The 21,943-nt window shown below is 50.9% G+C and overlaps 1 protein-coding gene across 7 annotated transcripts; it reads right to left on the reverse strand.

Moving 5' to 3' along the window:
- Positions 1–3,407: 3,407 nt before the first annotated feature.
- On the reverse strand, positions 3,408–21,872 carry LOC147012487 (uncharacterized). 7 transcript variants are annotated; one of them, XM_085856822.1, is made up of 5 exons: positions 21,602–21,869; positions 14,116–14,240; positions 7,686–7,943; positions 6,703–6,897; positions 3,408–4,336 (listed from the first exon to the last, which is right to left on the reverse strand). In XM_085856822.1, the coding sequence occupies exons 3-5, from the start codon at positions 7,785–7,787 to the stop codon at positions 4,160–4,162; spliced, it is 474 nt and encodes a 157-aa protein (XP_085712948.1). In that variant the 5' UTR covers positions 7,788–7,943; positions 14,116–14,240; positions 21,602–21,869; the 3' UTR covers positions 3,408–4,159. The 7 variants fall into 7 exon arrangements, with proteins under 7 accessions (XP_085712948.1, XP_085712954.1, XP_085712949.1 ...); XM_085856829.1 differs by lacking the exon at positions 3,408–4,336 and adding an exon at positions 6,148–6,537 and having other exon boundaries at positions 21,602–21,872; XM_085856828.1 differs by lacking the exon at positions 14,116–14,240.
- Positions 21,873–21,943: the final 71 nt, after the last annotated feature.

The following is a 21,943-nucleotide window of genomic DNA, read 5'->3' on the forward strand; positions in this document are numbered from 1 at the left end:
TCCGGGAAGATGATGCAATGGCTCGACTCCATAATGAATCAAAAGAACATGAACAGAATGACAAGTTGCGATGGGCAGCTCTGCATCTTCGATCCCAGATCATGACACTTCCAAAAACTAGGACACCAAACCCAGCTACAGTACAGAATGTAAAGGAACATTCCCCAGACATTCCCAAACAGTTAGACCTGTTCTTCAGGAGTCTTCTTGGTAGCCAAACACCAAGCTTCCGTGGAGCGCATATGGATAGCCGTGATCGCAAGGCGACTTCAATGGCATCAGATGCAATTTTCAATGTTACACATGGGACTGTCAAACCATGGAAGCACACAGCCATGGGCCTTGGTTTTGCTTCACTGACAGGATCCAAGCTGTCATTGCAAATTTTGAACACAGCTGGGCACAGCATCAGTTATAGTGAAACCAAAGGTTTGGAGACTGAATTTGCGTATTCTGTGGAATCAAATGACCGCAGTGCACAATATTGTATTCAATTGGATCCACATCTAGCCACTGCCTCTATCTGGGACAATAATGATGCCAATGTAGAGATGTTAGATGGCAAAGCAATGCTGCATACAACTGTTGGCCACACCTACCAGAATGTCCTGCCAGATGCAATGGGTCCAAATGCTAATATGACCGACTTCCGAGAGGGAAGAAACAGACCGAAATGTGTGGGGGCTGAGTGTGAAATCCTGCCATTTAGAAAACCTCTGAAGACAGCCAAATTTGGTTGCGCCACAACATCAACAGCCAAGAATATAAAAATTCAGCTGAAACCCCTAGACCTATATTGGTTTTGGAGGTTACATAATGGGGACACTCCACTACACTCTGGATTCATCAGTAAATATATGAATGACACCTTGCCTCGAGAACGCATTTGCTACATGGATCTGATATCGAGATCACCAACGAACAATGATGTTGTGAGGGAGAGGATGATCCGTACATTGAGAGTTGCAGAGGAAACGGGGCAGGAGTATGCCGTCGTAACCTATGACCTTGTTGTAGCTTTGAAAGCTGTGTGCTCTCGTATTCCTAAGATTGACTGTTTTGCACAACTTATTTGTCATATAAATTAAGCAATATTTAATACACTTAATTTATTTTTCTACTTGATATTTCCTTTTCTACCTGATTTTTAAGTTAGCTCATAAGCTGACCTTGGACAACTATCAGGGTGTGGCCATTGGGGTGTCTGACGCACGTGCCCCACCAATGAAAATGTCTGGCAGTGGTGATTTCTGATGCAGTGGGCTGTGCTGAACAATTTGAGACTGGTTTCAAGTTGTTAGCTCACAAGCTGATCTAGCATAATTTTGGGGTACCAGTTTTTGGCGTCTGGCGGGGGTACCCCACCACTAAAAATGTCTGTCGTTGATCATTAATGATATATGAGAACATGCTACTTATATTTTGATGGGTTTTAGTTTGTTAGGTAATGGAGCTGATCTAGCTCAATTTTTGAGTACATTGTAATGGCCCCCGAGACCACACCCACCAGTGGCGCAACGGCAGATGTCCATTTCTGTGACTTGGGATGTATATAGAGTATTACTATACATGAGAAAATTTGTTAGCTTTCCAGCTAACCTGACCCCTGTGGGCTCCTGCTCTAAATGGAGAGGTGGAGTGAGCATACAGAATTGCAGGTGTTTGTTTTGATTACGAAACCAAGTCCATCATTCAGACAGCGTCGTTTGCAGCAACAGTTTAATATTCCTCGGCATGGCCCGATTCCATCACGTAACACAATTTTGGCCTGGGTACGTAAGTTTGAAGATACTGGCAGTGACAGACATAGCTCATGGTGCTCCAAGAACTGTGCGTACTGAAGAAAATGTTCGGAGAGTGAGGGTATCTTTTGTGCAAAGTCCACGTCGCTATGCTCGGCAACAATCACACATTCTAGGCATATCCAGGAGGAGTTTGGGACGAATCTTGCGGATATCAAGTTTCACCCTGACAAGATACACATAGTCCAGAAGCTTTTTCCTCGTGATAAGGTGTCTTGAGTGGAATGTTGCAACACTATGCTGAGAATCATCAATGGAGACCCCGATGTTTCGAACCTTGTTTTGATGAGCGACAAAGTGCATTTTTATGTCACAGGTTTCATGAATAAACAAAATATGTGCCATTGGGCAACAGAAATATCACGTGCTTTTGACAGGCTGGTACCCTGCCCTGCTCACCAAATTCTTTTCATGGCTCGCAGACTTCCTCTCCTGTCGCAGTCAACATGTGGCCCAAAATAGAGTTCTTTCATCCCCTCTTCCCGTCAAGGCTGGAGTTCATCAAGGCAGCATTCTGGAACCTGTTCTTTTTCTGGTTTTCATCAATGATCTCTCCGACTCACCGGAAAATCCTCTTTATCTCTTTGCAGATGACTCCACTCTCTGCCGTACCATCTGTCATCCCTCAGCCCGGCAAGTAGCAGCTTTTTCACTCACTGCAGATCAGGGTAAAATCACAAACTGGTCCAACAAGTGGAACATGTCTTTCTTTCCGGACAAATCTCACACTTTCAATATGTCTCTCCGAAAGGACCGTTTGGAATCCCCCTCCCCCCTGGCCATACACTTTCTCAACAATCCTCTGGAAGAAGTCCTTTCTTTCAAGCTTCTGGGTCTCGCTATCTGCCATGATCTTTCCTAGGACAGCCACATTTCCAACCTGGCCTCCAAACCCAGTCACCGACTGGGAATCCTCCTTCGTGCAAAGTCCTTTATTGGCCCACCTGAGCTGCTGACCACATATACAAAGCTTTCGTCCGCGGCCTGATGGAGTACTGCTCTCCCCTCTGGACTGGTGCTCCTGCCTCCAACCTTTCTTGGCTTCACGCTGTGGAAACCAAGACATTTCGGATCATTGGCATCTCCCACGATGAGGCTGAGTCTTTGGGTCTCTCACTCTCTCACCGCAGGTAGGTCGGTGGTCTTTCTGTCTTCTACCGTCTCCTCTCCGGTCTCACCCCCCCTGCTGTGTCAGCGATTTGTCCATACCATATTTCCGCAGGGCGCTCAAGGGCCGCCACCACCCCCTTCAGTTAAAACTACAAAAATCACCAATCACTGCTCACCTTCACTTTTCCATTCCTCTTTTTTCCCACCTTTGGAATAAACTCCCTCACTCTGTTCAATCCCATTCTTCCCTCCAGGCCTTCAAAACAGCTGTTCACCACCACCTCTTATCATCCCCCATCCAAATCCTCGATCTTTTCTACCCCTGTTAATCCACCCCAAACCCACCTCCTTCAAATTCCCTGCTTTCTTTCCTGAAAGTCCCTGTAATGTCCATCTTGTCTTCCCTGTGTTCCCCTGCTATCCCTCTCCCTTCCACAGATATCCAATGTCTCTGTTCCCCACTGTTTTGTCCTTCCCACTCCCGCCCCTCTTGTCTCATGCCCCCCTTGCTGTGCATTGTGTGTTGGTTGTCAAACGAGCCTCGACAGAGTATGGAAAAACAAAAAAAAAAGTGAATCCCACATTATTGCACAAACAACCACTGCATTTACCTAAAGTGACAGTATGGTGTGGAGTAGGAAGTTTTGGGGTTGTGGGACCATTTTTTGTTTGAAAATGATTATGAGGAAGCCATCACAGTTAACTCTGAGCTATATGTCGCCATGCTGCAAATCTTCTTTCTTCCGCATTTGGAAGCAGTTGGTGTTGATCCCAACAACCTCTACTTCCAACAATATGGAGCCATTGCACTCACTGCGAGATGCAGTATGGACATGGTCTGCAATCTCTTCCCTCATGTTATTTCATGTTTTGGAGCTATCCCCTGGCCAGCACGTTCCCCTGACCTCACGGTCCCACAATTCTTCTTTTTGTGGGGATATCTCAAAGAACGTGTTTCCAGGAATCATCCACACACAACACTGGAGATGAAATGTGCAATTCAAGCTGTGATTGCTGTCATCAATCAAGATCAAAATTTGTTGTGCTGAGTTTTTGATAATTTTGTGGAGTGATGAAGACCATGCACTGTAACTGGTGGAGGCCACCTTCCTGATGTTATCTCCCATAAATAATAACATTGCAACCTTTGATCATCAACCTCGTGTGTTTAATTTCATCCCTCTCTTGCTGTTGAAAAAAATTATCGCATATCCAAATGTCGGTCGGCTCTGCACCACCCTGGACTTCTACTTACAGAGTTCCCCCAAGTTGGAGTCCCACGGTGTGTCTGGTATATTCGGAGATTCCTGTTCTCGTGGGTTGGTTCTTGGTGGAGTTGTCCCCTCTCCGAGATGTGCCGGCTCTGTTGAGCCATGGGTGTGGGTGGTGTATGAATGAGAGAGCCGAGCAGCAGGTGCATCGTTCTAGTGTGGCAGGAAGGAAAATGTGACATTGTGGTGAAATGTATATCATGGAGTACTGTAGTACTCCATACGTAGGGATGGCAAAGATTAAAAAAAAAAGAATGGCCACTCCAACAAATGTCAACCAAATGATACATTGAAAAGCTACGAGAGTGAAATCCATCTATCCATCCATCCATGGGGACGGATAGACACCATAGACACCTACTCTGTGCAGATCGTTGGTGCTGCCAAAGCAGTCTCCTTGGCTATTGGGCACAATCCTGGATGGGTCGCCACTCCGACACAGAAAGAGTGAAATGATGAGTCTTTAAAAGTCATGCCTGTCATTCTCGAGTGTTTTCAGAACTACCAAGAGTGATAAAGATGACCGACCGAACACATCGCTAAAGTACCAAAGCGGGAGATCGCAAAATCCCTGAATTTAACTTCTCTCAACAGAGCACAATAATGGGTGAAGCGATTCCGGTGGTTTTAATGGGAGGAAGTGACGTTGTCTCTTGGGTGTTGATGAAATCGATAAAATAAATACAATGTACCCACAATTCACCACGAACTGTTGAACTCCATTTACGCATGTGTGGGTCACTTCCTGCTAAAACACGTCTGCCGACGATTGTAAAGTACAACAAAATGTGTAATTTACAAAGGAAAACGGCACAGAATAAACGGCATTATATTAAAAAAAAACAAAAAAAAAACATCGGAGCACCCCTGGGTGCTCACCTGGTTGTGGCTGGATAAGATAACCAGGGAACCACTGGTAGGCCTGGATGACCCACAAGATATGTAATGGAGAAGAAAGTAAATACCGATGGATCATTATTATTATTAAATGTGGTGAACAAACCTTGGTACATCACGGGTGATGAAGGTTGTGGTCAAGTTTCATCAGAATTGTGTGTAGTTTCAGAGAAGAAAGAAAATACTTTTTTTTGTACACCAAGTTGAGGCTCATGTAAGACCGAATACACAGAAACATAACAAGGCAGGAGAGAAGAGCGGTGGGACAGGGAAGCACAAAACAGTGGGGAACAGAGACATTAGGAGATCTGTGGAAGGAAGAGGGATGGGGCGGGGAACATGTGGTATACAAAACGGACATTACAGGGACTTTCAGGAAGGAAAGCAGGGAATTTGAAGGAGGTGGGCTTGGGATGGATTAACGGGGGTAGAAAAGATCGAGGTTTTGGATGGGGGAAGTTAAGAGGTGGTGCTGAACAGCTGTTTTGAAGATCTGGAGGGAAGAATGGGATTGAGGAGAGTGAGGAAGTTTATTTCAAAGGTGGGGAAAAAAAGAGGAATGAAAGAGTGAAGCAGTGATTGGGTGAGCAGTGATTCGTGATTTTGTTAGTTTCACCAGAAGGGTGTTGTTGGCGGACCTTGAGCGCCCTACCGAAATATGGGGGGGGCACCACAGAAAAATCAGGGGGGATGAGACCGGAGAGGAGACAGTAGAAGACAGAACAACTACCGACCTGCCTCCAGTTGGAGTGAGAGATTTGGGGGGAACCCCGGAAGACCCCCTTAGGGCCTGACTTTTTTCAATGCAGTGACCAGACTTTGGTACATCCTGGGTGATGAAGTTTGTGGTGAAGTTTCATCAGAATTGTGTGTGTCGTTTCAGAGAAGAAGTTGCAAATGTTTGTGTACGGACGGACGACGCGCCATCCCATAAGGTACCCGGAGCTACGCTCCAGGTGAGCTAACAATGAAAGAATGAACGCAGCCTCTCGTGCTAACTACAGGAATGACTCACTCTGAGTGAAAGAGAGCTTCCTGAGTATCCTCCTTCCTGTGCTCCTGATAACATTCACCCCAAGAGAAAATGGTAGCACATCGCACATAAAGTATCCTCCAATCGTGTGTGTGTGTGTGTGTGTGTGTGTGTGTGTGTGTGTGTGTGTGTGTGTGTGTGTGTGTGTGTGTGTGTGTGTGTGTGTGTGTGTGTGACGAAAACTCATAGAATGGAAAACAAAATTCACTAACGGAAATTTAAATCCAAAAACAGTTTTTTTCTCTCTTCATAAGTTTTACATACACCATACGACCTCACACAACCCACACTACCAATCCACAACTACCTCCAACATAGACACCTTCATGCAATTACACCAACTACAACTACCTCTAACATACACATCTTCATACAATTACACCAATCTCCTCCTTCCTAGTGTTCTTCCTGGGTTATAAAATTCCTGCAAGAAAGTCACCAATATCGTCACAATCACCTGCATTCATGTCATAGAAGTCTTCTAGTTTATCGTTAAACCGACAAAAATATAACCCACAATCGAGGGTATGTGCTAAACTATCCTTGATGTTCTAGTTTCGAGATACAGATAGCAAATCAGGTGGTTTACCGATGTAGTTTGCATTCGTCTGTTACACGCCACCGATCCTTCTTGCTGCTGCTTTATTCCCAGGTCTCCATCGGCTGAGCGCTCGCCATCCTGGTTCTGGAGGCTCATGTGTAGCAGACTCGGAGAGTGAGGCTCAGGACAGACTTCGCTCACCACTCGCTGGAATGGGTTTTGCGGTGGTTGTGCATGATTCAGCTATGGGGTGGAAAAATATCATTTTCAATTTGTAACACAAGTCCCAATACTTATTCTTTGAGGTGGCTGGATAGATTGAGGTGAAACCTTACAAGTTTTGAGGAGAAACTTTACCGCCTGTCCTTGAGGAACAAAAGGTTCACACATATAATGTCATTGGTTGTTACCTTTCCTCCGTTGTGTTAATAAAAAAACTAGAAGAGCATCGGTAGAGATAAAGAGGTCAAAATTTTTCTGTTTTTCCAACATGGCTGCTACACCACGTGATACCTCCGCCACACAATGCCTGATCCACGAGGACATATCGGGCCCAATACATTTTTGAAATATCATGCTATTCAGCACTATATCGTTTTTTGCCCGATCTCTCAATGGCGAAGAATCACTTAAAAAATTAAATAATTCTCATATCCAGATTTGGATTCAGATCTTCACCAAAATCGAACCATTTTGTCCTTGTCACACCCAAACTGTCCATAAATTTCATCCGGATCCATCCACAACTTTTGTGAAATATCCTGCACATAGACAAACAAAGGGGTGAAAACATAATCTCCTTCACCTTCAGTGGCGGTATAAATATGTGTGGGTGTACCGATGATGCTCTGTCACAACGGAATGCTTGGTGTATAATGGAGGAGCAAAATGGCAGACATGTGGCTTCAACCCATTCCCTCGGCTAATTTAGTGCGTGCACTGTCTAATTCATTTCTCCAGACGATTGGTTGTGACTCACCCTTTCGTTGTCGGTATTAAAGGATCACATCACGTGGGGATGCACAACTCACTTGATTCTGTGTTAAGTGCTGCCGCATGTTACGCAGCCTCCACATTATCTTTTGGTGGTTCATCTTCCGCCTTTGGCTCTCTGATGGGAAATTCTCAGCCATTCCTGCCAAATGTGTTAAACCTGCCGGGAATCACATTTATCAGGGAGTATGCTTCATCCAAATGTGTACGAACGTTTGTGGGGCTTGCAGTGTCCTCAAGGATTCCTCTGGTCCATAACTGCTTCAGTAGCTCCCGTCTGATCACATGGGCAGCGCCTATGAAGGGAAATTGAATGCCTTTGTTAATATTCAGAATCATTTTAAAATGTGAAAATTTGACTGGAGGGACAAAACGGAGGTAAAACAAACTGAGTGAACACAAACTATAAACTGAGACGTTTCATTAAATTGGCGCGAAGAACAGGGGAATGTTCCATTACCAAGCAGCTTGCTATCGCATGCCATCACCCGCCAAGCCAGCCCTTCACTCGCCAAGCCAGCCCTTCACTCGCCAAGCCAGCCCTTCACTCGCCAAGCCAGCCCTTCACTCGCCAAGCCAGCCCTTCACTCGCCAAGCCAGCCCTTCACTCGCCAAGCCAGCCCTTCACTCGCCAAGCCAGCCCTTCACTCGCCAAGCCAGCCCTTCACTCGCCAAGCCTGCCCTTCACTCGCCAAGCCTGCCCTTCACTCGCCAAGCCTGCCCTTCACTCGCCAAGCCAGCCCTTCACTCGCCAAGCCAGCCCTTCACTCGCCAAGCCAGCCCTTCACTCGCCAAGCCAGCCCTTCACTCGCCAAGCCAGCCCTTCACTCGCCAAGCCAGCCCTTCACTCGCCAAGCCAGCCCTTCACTCGCAAAGCCAGCCGTTTGCCTGCCAAGTGGCTTGCTATTGCTTGCCAAGCCAGCTGTTCCTCATGAACTGTTTCATTGGAGTGCTTGCTTGATTGAGTACATCAGCCACTTTCCAGGTGCTCTACAAGCCGATTCCATCATTGCCAACGCTACGGTTTCCGGCGGTAGTTTTCCGCTTTTTGTTTTCTTCAACAGCCTTCCGCTTTTATTGCCAGCAATAGTGAAATTACAGCTTTCACAAAATAAAATCTCATCGAAGGTTTTGAAATATTTTCATGTGGTGACAAGGTTTCTGTCCTTCAGGTGTAAATTCGACGGACCATGATTATTCTGCTTTAATTTTGCAATAAAGTGTCTTAGAATGAACAAATGTCCGGTTAAAACGAAAAAACATCCCAACCATGGGAGTAGATAACGTTGTGGGGCCGAGTATTGGTGGCGAGCACGACCGCTAGAGGGAGCAGTAGAGTCAGCTCCACCGAACACACCGGAATTTATAGGTCGTCACCCCGGATAACTCTGGAGCAGACGGGTCACTTAAAGGACCGTGGTCGCCAATACTTCGATGGCGTGGGATAAGGTTAATTGCCTAATTTCAATATACCTAAATAACTACTACCGGTAGTCTAAATACCGGGGAATCACACCCTCGGCCGACTCTGTCCGATCTGAGTCGCAGGTAACGACTCAGATCCGGCGTAATCGAGCGGAGTTACCAGAGCCGCGCCGGACCAAATGAACAATTTACCCTCACTATCTCTCAATACCCAGCGTGCCGAGCCAATGAAAGAAACACAGAAACGAGCTGGTACATTCAACAAGAGGGGAATTTATTTACAACAATAATCTGGGAGGGAAACACAGAGCAGAGTTATCAAAATAAAATGCAATGTACAATGAAAAGAAAACACTTAAACAGCTCTACTTAACAGACAGGGCCCACGGACACACACACACACACACACACACACACACACACACACACACACACACACACACACACACACACACACACACACACACACACACACACACACACACACACACACACACACACACACACACACACACACACACACACACACACACACACACACGTCTTTTCTCGGTAGAGCCGGGTATCTCCCCGCCTCTTGCAATTCCACCGACTCAAACAAACGACCTGAAGTTCATGGCCCACGAACGGGACCAAGCCACACTCGCCACTTTCTCAGACCGCTCCAGCCACGACCACGACCGTCAGCAGAACGCAATTTCCACGATCCTTGTCGACAACCACTCACTGGCTTTGGATGCCAGGTTGGAAATGTCTGAATTGAAATGTCCTCTCCCACAAGAAATGTCTCACACACGATGACAGGCTGCTCAGCAAACGCCACGATCTCCGTCTGCCGAACGCTTGTCCCGACAACTGCACTCCTCCTCTTGAGGAGGGAGGAGCTTCTTCTCCCTGCCACGCGCCTCCTGATTGGACGGTGGGTTGTCAGGCGACTCGTGGCAGCTTCCCGATTGGCCGGGCCAAAGACTCCATCTGGCTAAGGCGGAGCCAGCCTGAGGTGATAGCTTCCCTGATTGGGCAATGGATGTTCTGGTGGGAAGGGCAACGACCACCCTCCCACCGTGAGTGTCTGAGAACCCAAACGGAACAGCCAGGGGAGCACCCTATTCTCCACCTCACCCCTGTACGTGACACGATGCACGTGGGCGATGGTGGTGTTATTGTTGTAGTTGGTGGTGTAAAAATCCTAACTATAAAATAATTCACAGCGCACGTACAATTAATCACCCATTAAACATAGGACGGGACCCTAACTGGAAACTCCTACCGATATAGCTGATCTATAGGACCTGGCTGTTGTGTGCAGTAAGCTTCCAAATTCGCAACAATAACACCCCCCCTCCCTTCCAATACCAATACCTTTCCCACCCTCCAAGACCCTCCATCTCCATTCTATACCCTCCCCTACAATACCAATACCTTTCCCACCCTCCAAGACCCTCCATCTCCATTCTATACCCTACCATACAATACCAATACCTTTCCCACCCTCCAAGACCCTCCATCTCCATTCTATACCCTCCCCTACAATACCAATACCTTTCCCACCCTCCAAGACCCTCCATCTCCATTCTATACCCTCCCCTACAATACCAATACCTTTCCCACCCTCCCAGACCCTCCATCTCCATTCGAGATCCTCCCTTCCCATACCAAGACATTTCCCACCCTCCCAGACCCTCCATCCCCATTCTAGACCCTCCACTCTCCAATCCCAATACCTTTCCCACCCTCCCAGACCCCCCATCCCCTTTCTCGACCCTCCCCTCTGCAATACCAAGACCTTTCCCACCATCCCAGACCTTCCACCCCCTCTGAGAACCTCCACCCCCCTCTAAGACCAAGACTTTTCTTACCCTCCCACACCCTCCAATCCCTCCAATCCCTCCCTCCTCGATCGCTGCACTCCCTCACACCGCGGATCCTTTCTCCCGCTTTTTCTTCTCTTGATGTTGGCACCGATGTGACAAGGTAATGGAACACACCCCTGAACCTGAGGAGACGATGGAGCGATTTACGCAACCGAGGGTGAAGGTGATTTAAAACTGTGGCTTGCCGACCATAAATACCCATACTCTGCCATGTTAAAGCTTACCAATGAATCCATTTTTAATTTTAACCTGAGGTAACAGTGGAGTCAAGGTGAGGTCGGCACGGGGTCGACCCGTCTGATGAACATGAAACATTACAAATGGAGAATTTCAAATCGAAGGGAGTATTATTAAACACGAATACAAAAAGTATTTATCGCTGTGGAAACGGCACGAAAAGCAATCTGTTCGACGTCACCTCAAACCTTTTTTTTTGTTCCTCACCAATCTCAAAGGCAGCAGCCGGACATGACGTCATACACGTTCGTGATTGGGCTATCGAACTTCAACAATATGTATATCCATTGAACGTTTCCGTGATGAGTGAAAAGGGTTCCACAAACGAGACACAATCGTCCAAGACACGCCAATTAAAGTATAAATAGATTTCTTTATTAATAATATGTAATTATACGCCGCAGTGGTGTAGTGCCAGGTTGCGAGGTAACGGCGCCCTACAAAAATATGTCGGCCATGACGTCATCGCCAGAACATCGTCACATCCAGTTTTTTAACATGACACTGACCATCGAAGTCCCCCAAATGGCTTCTTCTGTTTTTTTCAAACACTGTTCCTTTGCTTTTCCAGCGACACGTTGTGCAGTGATGTAACCTTTTGACCGTTTGTGTTCCAAAATGTTCTTTCAGATTTGAAATGTGCGTCCATGCCGGTTTGGAACCGTTGTAGGAAACTTGGTACAAACGCCATTCATCGGGAAGTCAACACTTTAACGTGAAAACCTGAGTTATCAATCTCCACACACATTACACATTACACACATAATTGAGTTTCACTCACAAGACTGATTCTGGGCCTTGCTGGACTCCGATTCCGGGCCTTGCTGGACTCCGATTCCGGGCCGAGCTGGACTCAGCGATTCCGGGCCTTGCTGGACTCAGCGATTCCGGGCCGAGCTGGACTCAGCGATTCCGGGCCTTGCTGGACTCAGCGATTCCGGGCCTTGCTGGACTCAGCGATTCCGGGCCTTGCTGGACTCAGCGATTCCGGGCCGAGCTGGACTCAGCGATTCCGGGCCTTGCTGGACTCAGCGATTCCGGGCCTTGCTGGACTCAGCTATTCCGGGCCTAGCTGGACTCGGCTATTCCGGGCCGAGCTGGACTCAGCGATTCCGGGCCTTGCTGGACTCAGCGATTCCGGGCCTTGCTGGACTCCGATTCCGGGCCTTGCTGGACTCAGCGATTCCGGGCCTAGCTAGACTCAGCTATTCCGGGCCTAGCAGGACTCAGCGATTCCGGACCGAGCCGGACTCAGCGATTCCGGGCCGAGCTAGACAGCGATTCCGGACCTAGCGAGACTCAGCGATTCCGGATCCAACTCTCTAGACTCAGCGATTCCGGGCCCAGCTAGACTCAGCTATTCCGGGCCGAGCTGGACTCAGCGATTGCGGGCCTAGCTAGACTCAGCCATTCTGGGCCTAGCTAGACTCAGCTATTCCGGACCTAGCTCGACTCAGCGATTCCGGGCCTTGCTTGACTCAGTGATTCCGGGCCAAGCTGGACTCAGCGATTCCGGGCCAAGCTGGACTCAGCGATTCCGGGCCTATCTGGACTCAGCGATTCCGGGCCGAGCTCGACTCAGCTATTCCGGGCCGAGCTGGACTCAGCGATTTCGGGCCTAGCTAGACTCAGCTATTCCGGACCTAGCTCGACTCAGCGATTCCGGGCCTTGCTTGACTCAGCGATTCCGGGCCAAGCTGGACTCAGCTATTCTAGGCCTAGCGAGACAGCTATTCCGGGCCGAGCCGGACTCAGCGATTCCGGGCCTAGCTGGACTCAGCGATTCCGGGCCTAGCTAGACTCAGCTATTCCGGGCCTAGCTGGACTCGGCGATTCCGGGCCTAGCTTGACTCAGCTATTCCAGGCCGAGCCGGACTCAGCGATTCCGGGCCTAGCTGGACTCAGCGATTCCAGGCCTAGCTGGACTCAGCGATTACGGGCCGAGCGAGACTCAGCGATTCCGGGCCTTGCTGGACTCAGCTATTCCTGGCCGAACCGGACTCAGCTATTCCGGGCTGAGCCGGACTCAGCGATTCAGGGCCGAGCTGGACTCAGCGATTTCGGGCCTATCTGGACTCAGCGATTCCGGGCCTAGCCGGACTCAGCTATTCCGGGCCGAGCCGGACTCAGTGATTCCGGGCCGAGCCGGACTCAGTGATTCCGGGCCGAGCCGGACTCAGTGATTCCGGGCCAAGCCGGACTCAGTGATTCCGGGCCTAGCGAGACTCAGCGATTCCGGGCCGAGCGAGACTCAGCTATTCCAGGCCTTGCTGGACTCAGCGATTCCGGGCCGAGCTAGACTCAGCTATTCCGGGCCAAGCAAGACTCAGCTATGAGAGGTTGAAGGAGACAGGGCTTTATCCACTCGAGAGGAGGTGGTTACAAGGAGATATGACAGAGATGTTTAAGATAATGAAAGGTAGAGATTAAATTAGTGAAGATTAATTATTTAAAAGAGGAGACAGTGATAGCATCAGAGGTCATAGCCTGAGAGTAAAGAAGAGGAGAGTTAGGACGGTAGTTTAGATAGGGCGTAGGGGACTTTTACTCAGAGAGTAGTTGATACATGAAATGGTCTCCCTGGAAAGGTAGTGGCAGCAGAAACGGTGGATAAGTTTAAATTGGTACAAGTAGAGGAGCATTCAAAGTACACCGTCCCCATGCCAAATAAATAAATAAATAACAAATCCCTCCAGCACGCCCGCCATCTTTGGGGAACCTTCGGCGCACGGTGATGCCGCCTTGGAGCACGTGGAGTTGAAATTGGGAGAGAGCCGTGTACAATAATTCATTGATTAATTGCACAATTAAAATAAATAAATAATAATCATGAATAATTAATTTCTCAATCAATTGCCGAAAAGGCTGAATGCCTGAACTCCGTGTTTGCTTCTAAATCTTGTGTCCCAAACCCATCGCATTCTGTACCCACCTGACCCAGTCACACCTCCCTGTTCCTGGACTCTGTGTCCTTTTTATCCTGACAAGGTGGAGAACTTGCTGTCAAACCTCGATTCACATTCTACAACCGGCCCAGACAGCATCAGCCCACGTGTCCTAAAAGGCAAAGCGGTTTGGAAGGCAAAATAAATTAGAGGATTAGAATGAGGAAAGAGAACTACGAGTTCAAGAGAGAATTGAAAAATGTTTTCACTGGCTACAAAGCAATGTATCCCCACTCCACGGCAGGATAGCCAAGAGGTATGCACATTCGCTCTGAGCTGTCTCGCCCGGGTTCGAATCCTGACCCAGCTATAAATTGACATCCTGGTGTTTCATAGGCAGGATGATTAATCATTGTGAGTGCCATCCCTCAGATGGACGTTAAACTGGACGTCACGTCTGCCGGAATTACTTGGTGGACATCAAAGATCTCTTGTCTGTGTCCTTCACGAAGAGGAGGGAAACTATCTCCGACATCCTGACAAAATTCTAAATTCCTGTTCCTACCTGCAGGGGCACTGCATCAGCAGCTCAGCCACACCCTTAGTTATTGTTGCTGCTGCACAGGAACAAAAGAAGGTGGCCAGACCCCTCTGTATAGTACGTTGATCGTAATAATAATATTTTAATTGTGAAAGTGAAAAAATTCCCGCTCTAATTGTGAAAATTTAAAAACAAGCGATTTTGATTTGTTTACCGATATCGTTGTTTAGATAGTGCGTTCCGATTGTCTGACAACAAAACACATTTCAAATCCAATATCTTTTTCACTTGTTAATCTATACGTGGGCTGCTCTCGAGTTGGAACACAACACGAATTCCATGTTCTGTTCCTTGATGGAGAAACATTCAATATCATCAACCCAAAAACATGACAATCATTTGTTCAATTTTGTTCATATTTCTGTTCAATATTTTACAGCTTCATCAACTCGATGGTGTTCATAGATACAGACCCCGCACGGTCTTGAGAAGGACTTGGTGCGAGCCAAGTCTTGTTTTTTTTAAGGTTTTTTTATTTAATCTAATACGGCTGCAGGGCCACGTGACGATGACGTCATCGTTATCAAACCATATTTCCCATGGGGAGTTGATCAATAAGTTAAATTTTGCATTGATCGGTTAAACGGTTTCTCCTACGAAGATTTTTTTCAAAGATTTTCCCTTCGATCCAATATGGCTGCCAGACCACGTGATACATGATGGTCATTTTAATGAAAATCCTGTTCAAATTTCAAATCAATCGGATGAATGTTAAGGATTTTAGAACATTGGCCGATGTTGACCTCAAGAGTGACCGCTATATCACGTGGTCATGTTACATGTGGTAAAGTTTCAATTTCCTCCGTTGAACGGTTTACGATGTACGCTCTTAACAAAATGCAGACACGTACGAAGTGTACGTACGTACATGACCGATCGCTTCTCGAGCGCAGGGTACTAAAATGTTTAGCTCTTAATATGTGCTGAATTGTGTGTTCTTCTTCAATAGATGTACTTTAAATCCTGGGAAACATGAGGTACCTTTGTGGGAGGAGGGAGGCGAATGGGTGGGGTGGGAGGAGGTATCTGGCATTGCTTGGCAACACGAGGTACCTTTGTGGGAGGAGGGAGGAGAATGGGTGGGGGGAAGGAGGGATCTAGCGTTGCTTGGCAACGTCGGGTACCTTTGTGGGAGGAGGGAGGCGAATGGGTGGGATGGGAGGAGGTATCTAGCATTGCTTGGCAACACGAGGTACCTTTGTGGGAGGAGGGAGGCGAATGGGTGGGGTGGGAGGAGGGATCTGGCGTTGCTTGGCAACGTCGGGTACCTTTGTGGGAGGAGGGAGGGGGATGGGTGGGGTGGGAGGAGGGATCTAGCTTTGCTTGGCAACGTCGGGTACCTTTGTGGGAGGAGGAAGGGGAATGGGTGGGGTGGGAGGAGGAATCTCGCGTTGTTTGGCAACGTCGGGTACCTTTGTGGGAGGAGGGAGGGAAATGGCTGGGTGGGGTGGGAGGAGGGATCTAGCGTTGCTTGGCAACGTCGGGTACCTTTGTGGGAGGACGAAGGCGAATGGGTGGGATGGGAGGAGGTATCTAGCGTTGCTTGGCAACACGAGGTACCTTTGTGGGAGGGGGGAGGCGAATGGGTGGGGTGGGAGGAGGGATCTAGCGTTGCTTGGCAACATCGGATACCTTTGTGGGAGGAGGGAGGGGAATGGGTTGGGTGGGAGGAGGGATCTCGCGTTACTTGGCAACGTCGGGTACATTTGTGGGAGGAGGGAGGGGAATGGGTGGGGTGAGAGGAGGGATCTAGCGTTGCTTGGCAACGTCGGGTACCTTTGTGGGAGGAGGGAGGGGAATGGCTGGGTGGGGTGGGAGGAGGGATCTTGCGTTGCTTGGCAACATCGGGTACCTTTGTGGGAGGAGGGAGGGGAATGGGTTGGGTGGGAGGAGGGATCTAGCGTTGCTTGGCAACGTCGGGTACCTTTGTGGGAGGAGGAAGGGGAATGGGTGGGGTGGGAGGAGGGATTTCGCGTTGCTTGGCAACACAAGGTACCTTTGTGGGAGGGGGGAGGCGAATGGGTGGGGTGGGAGGATGTATCTGTACGTTGCTTGGCAACACGAGGTACCTTTGTGGGAAGGGGGAGGGGAAGGGGTGGGGTGGGAGGGGGGATCTAGCGTTGCTTGGCAACGTCGGGTACCTTTGTGGGAGGAGGGAGGGAAATGGCTGGGTGGGGTGGGAGGAGGGAGCTAGCGTTGCTTGGCAACGTCGGGTACCTTTGTGGGAGGACGAAGGCGAATGGGTGGGATGGGAGGAGGTATCTAGCGTTGCTTGGCAACACGAGGTACCTTTGTGGGAGGGGGGAGGCGAATGGGTGGGGTGGGAGGAGGGATCTAGCGTTGCTTGGCAACATCGGATACCTTTGTGGGAGGAGGGAGGGGAATGGGTTGGGTGGGAGGAGGGATCTCGCGTTACTTGGCAACGTCGGGTACATTTGTGGGAGGAGGGAGGGGAATGGGTGGGGTGAGAGGAGGGATCTAGCGTTGCTTGGCAACGTCGGGTACCTTTGTGGGAGGAGGGAGGGGAATGGCTGGGTGGGGTGGGAGGAGGGATCTTGCGTTGCTTGGCAACATCGGGTACCTTTGTGGGAGGAGGGAGGGGAATGGGTTGGGTGGGAGGAGGGATTTCGCGTTGCTTGGCAACACAAGGTACCTTTGTGGGAGGGGGAGGCGAATGGGTGGGGTGGGAGGATGTATCTGTACGTTGCTTGGCAACACGAGGTACCTTTGTGTGAGGACGGAGGGGAATGGGTGGGGTGGGAGGAGGGATCTAGCGTTGCTTGGCAACGTCGGGTACCTTTGTGGGAGGAGGGAGGGGAATGGGTTGGGTGGGAGGAGGGATCTCGCGTTGCTTGGCAATGTTGGGTACTTTTGTGGCAAGAGGGAGGGGAATGGGTGGGGTGGGAGGAGGGATCGAGCGTTGCTTGGCAACGTCGGGTACCTTTGTGGGAGGACGAAGGCGAATGGGTGGGATGGGAGGAGGTATCTAGCGTTGCTTGGCAACCCGAGGTGCCTTTGTGGGAGGGGGGAGGCGAATGGGTGGGGTGGGAGGAGGGATCTACCGTTGCTTGGCAACGTCGGATAGGTTTGTGGGAGGAGGGAGGGGAATGGGTTGGGTGGGAGGAGGGATGTCGCGTTGCTTGGCAACGTCGGGTACATTTGTGGGAGGAGGGAGGGGAATGGGTGGGGTGAGAGGAGGGATCTAGCGTTGCTTGGCAACGTCGGGTACCTTTGTGGGAGGAGGGAGGGGAATGGCTGGGTGGGGTGGGAGGAGGGATCTTGCGTTGCTTGGCAACATCGGGTACCTTTGTGGGAGGAGGGAGGGGAATGGGTTGGGTGGGAGGAGGGATCTAGCGTTGCTTGGCAACGTCGGGTACCTTTGTGGGAGGAGGAAGGGGAATGGGTGGGGTGGGAGGAGGGATTTCGCGTTGCTTGGCAACACGAGGTACCTTTGTGGGAGGGGGAGGGGAATGGGTTGGGTGGGAGGAGGGATCTCGCGTTGCTTGGCAACGTTGGGTACTTTTGTGGGAAGAGGGAGGGGAATGGGTGGGGTGGGAGGAGGGATCTAGCGTTGCTTGGCAACGTCGGGTACCTTTGTGGGAGGACGGAGGGGAATGAGTGCGGTGGGAGGAGGGATCTAGCGTTGCTTGGCAACGTCGGGTACCTTTGTGGGAGGAGGGAGGGGGAATGGCTGGGTGGGGTGGGAGGAGGGATCTTGCGTTGCTTGGCAACGTCGGGTACCTTTGTGGGAGGAGGGAGGGGAATGGGTTGGGTGGGAGGAGGGATCTCGCGTTGCTTGGCAACGTCGGGTACATTTGTGGGAGGAGGGAGGGGAATGGGTGGGGTGGGAGGAGGGATCTAGCGTTGCTTGGCAACGTCGGGTACCTTTGTGGGAGGAGGGAGGCGAATGGGTGGGATGGGAGGAGGTATCTAGCATTGCTTGGCAACACGAGGTACCTTTGTGGGAGGAGGGAGGCGAATGGGTGGGGTGGGAGGAGGGATCTGGCGTTGCTTGGCAACGTCGGGTACCTTTGTGGGAGGAGGGAGGGGATGGGTGGGGTGGGAGGAGGGATCTAGCTTTGCTTGGCAACGTCGGGTACCTTTGTGGGAGGAGGAAGGGGAATGGGTGGGGTGGGAGGAGGAATCTCGCGTTGTTTGCCAACGTTGGGTACCTTTGTGCCAGGAGGGAGGGAAATGGCTGGGTGGGGTGGGAGGAGGGATCTACCGTTGCTTGGCAACGTCGGGTACCTTTGTGGGAGGACGAAGGCGAATGGCTGGGATGGGAGGAGCTATCTAGCGTTGCTTGGCAACACGAGGTACCTTTGTGGGAGGGGGAGGCGAATGGGTGGGGTGGGAGGAGGGATCTAGCGTTGCTTGGCAACATCGGATACCTTTGTGGGAGGAGGGAGGGGAATGGGTTGGGTGGGAGGAGGGATCTCGCGTTACTTGGCAACGTCGGGTACATTTGTGGGAGGAGGGTGGGGAATGGGTGGGGTGAGAGGAGGGATCTAGCGTTGCTTGGCAACGTCGGGTACCTTTGTGGGAGGAGGGAGGGGAATGGCTGGGTGGGGTGGGAGGATGGATCTTGCGTTGCTTGGCAACATCGGGTACCTTTGTGGGAGGAGGGAGGGGAATGGGTTGGGTGGGAGGAGGGATCTAGCGTTGCTTGGCAACGTCGGGTACCTTTGTGGCAGCAGGAAGGGGAATGGGTGGGGTGGGAGCAGGGATTTCGCGTTGCTTGGCAACACAAGGTACCTTTGTGGCAGGGGGGACGCGAATCGGTCGGGTGGGAGGATGTATCTGTACGTTGCTTGGCAACACGAGGTACGTTTGTGGGAAGAGGGAGGGGAATGGGTGGGGTGGGAGGAGGGATCTAGCGTTGCTTGGCAACGTCGGGTACCTTTGTGGGAGGAGGGAGGGAAATGGCTGGGTGGGGTGGGAGGAGGGATCTAGCGTTGCTTGGCAACGTCGGGTACCTTTGTGGGAGGACGAAGGCGAATGGGTGGGATGGGAGGAGGTATCTAGCGTTGCTTGGCAACACGAGGTACCTTTGTGGGAGGGGGAGGCGAATGGGTGGGGTGGGAGGAGGGATCTAGCGTTGCTTGGCAACATCGGATACCTTTGTGGGAGGAGGGAGGGGAATGGGTTGGGTGGGAGGAGGGATCTCGCGTTACTTGGCAACGTCGGGTACATTTGTGGGAGGAGGGAGGGGAATGGGTGGGGTGAGAGGAGGGATCTAGCGTTGCTTGGCAACGTCGGGTACCTTTGTGGGAGGAGGGAGGGGAATGGAATGGCTGGGTGGGGTGGGAGGAGGGATCTTGCGTTGCTTGGCAACATCGGGTACCTTTGTGGGAGGAGGGAGGGGAATGGGTTGGGTGGGAGGAGGGATTTCGCGTTGCTTGGCAACACAAGGTACCTTTGTGGGAGGGGGAGGCGAATGGGTGGGGTGGGAGGATGTATCTGTACGTTGCTTGGCAACACGAGGTACCTTTGTGGGAGGAGGGAGGGGAATGGGTGGGGTGGGAGGAGGGATCTAGCGTTGCTTGGCAACGTCGGGTACCTTTGTGGGAGGAGGGAGGGGAATGGGTTGGGTGGGAGGAGGGATCTCGCGTTGCTTGGCAATGTTGGGTACTTTTGTGGGAAGAGGGAGGGGAATGGGTGGGGTGGGAGGAGGGATCGAGCGTTGCTTGGCAACGTCGGGTACCTTTGTGGGAGGAGGGAGGGGAATGAGTGCGGTGGGAGGAGGGATCTAGCGTTGCTTGGCAACGTGGGGTATGTTAGGGGGAGGAGGCAGGGGGAATGGCTGGGTGGGGTGGGAGGAGGGATCTTGCGTTGCTTGGCAACGTCGGGTACCTTTGTGGGAGGACGAAGGCGAATGGGTGGGATGGGAGGAGGTATCTAGCGTTGCTTGGCAACACGAGGTACCTTTGTGGGAGGAGGGGAGGCGAATGGGTGGGGTGGGAGGAGGGATCTACCGTTGCTTGGCAACGTCGGATACCTTTGTGGGAGGAGGGAGGGGAATGGGTTGGGTGGGAGGAGGGATCTCGCGTTGCTTGGCAACGTCGGGTACATTTGTGGGAGGAGGGAGGGGAATGGGTGGGGTGAGAGGAGGGATCTAGCGTTGCTTGGCAACGTCGGGTACCTTTGTGGGAGGAGGGAGGGGAATGGCTGGGTGGGGTGGGAGGAGGGATCTTGCGTTGCTTGGCAACATCGGGTACCTTTGTGGGAGGAGGGAGGGGAATGGGTTGGGTGGGAGGAGGGATCTAGCGTTGCTTGGCAACGTCGGGTACCTTTGTGGGAGGAGGAAGGGGAATGGGTGGGGTGGGAGGAGGGATTTCGCGTTGCTTGGCAACACGAGGTACCTTTGTGGGAGGGGGAGGGGAATGGGTTGGGTGGGAGGAGGGATCTCGCGTTGCTTGGCAACGTTGGGTACTTTTGTGGGAAGAGGGAGGGGAATGGGTGGGGTGGGAGGAGGGATCTAGCGTTGCTTGGCAACGTCGGGTACCTTTGTGGGAGGACGGAGGGGAATGAGTGCGGTGGGAGGAGGGATCTAGCGTTGCTTGGCAACGTCGGGTACCTTTGTGGGAGGAGGGAGGGGGAATGGCTGGGTGGGGTGGGAGGAGGGATCTTGCGTTGCTTGGCAACGTCGGGTACCTTTGTGGGAGGAGGGAGGGGAATGGGTTGGGTGGGAGGAGGGATCTCGCGTTGCTTGGCAACGTCGGGTACATTTGTGGGAGGAGGGAGGGGAATGGGTGGGGTGGGAGGAGGGATCTAACGTTGCCTGGCAACGTCGGGTACTTTTGTGTGAGAAGAGAGGGACTCGGCGTTTCCGGTACCTTGGCTGATATTCAATAATAAAACACGAATTCCCTTCCAAAGTACTTCGAAGTCGGAGGGGGCCCTTGGTTCAACAAAGTCTGCATAATCATTACCATCCGAAGCTTGTTTCCCTTTAAAACGCTGAGCGTCGATTGAGGAAGCAATGTCTCTGGAACATGTAGTCTCTGGAATGTCTCAGCTGGGATCGAACCGCCGACCTCACAGAGCAGATATTCTCATCCTTCCACGACTCAGTGTGGTTGTGTTATTTGCTACAACATGCTGCACTAACTCACCGAGCCGTGAATCCATAATTATTATTACCGAACCGAAGGGTTATCTAGATTTCCGTAGATCTACGAAACTCCAGAAAGACGCTGTGGAGGAGTGTCGGCTTAGTTTTGAAGAAGAAGAAGACGTCTACACCAACCGAAGGGTCATGTAGATTTCCGTAG

This window comes from Eptatretus burgeri, chromosome 15 (assembly GCF_056783735.1).
Source record: "Eptatretus burgeri isolate ZD-2024b chromosome 15, Ebu_testis_v1, whole genome shotgun sequence".
NCBI lineage: Eukaryota > Metazoa > Chordata > Myxini > Myxiniformes > Myxinidae > Eptatretus > Eptatretus burgeri.

Coding starts and splice junctions, on each gene's coding strand:
- LOC147012487 (XM_085856828.1), bottom strand. CDS start 7,787: ATGGCTGAGAATTTCCCATCAGAGAGCCAAAGGCGGAAGATGAACCAC. Junction 6,898..7,685: donor AGCACTTAACACAGAATCAA/GTGAGTTGTGCA, acceptor TCCACCCCATAG/CTGAATCATGCACAACCACC. Junction 4,337..6,702: donor GACGAATGCAAACTACATCG/GTAAACCACCTG, acceptor CTGCCACACTAG/AACGATGCACCTGCTGCTCG.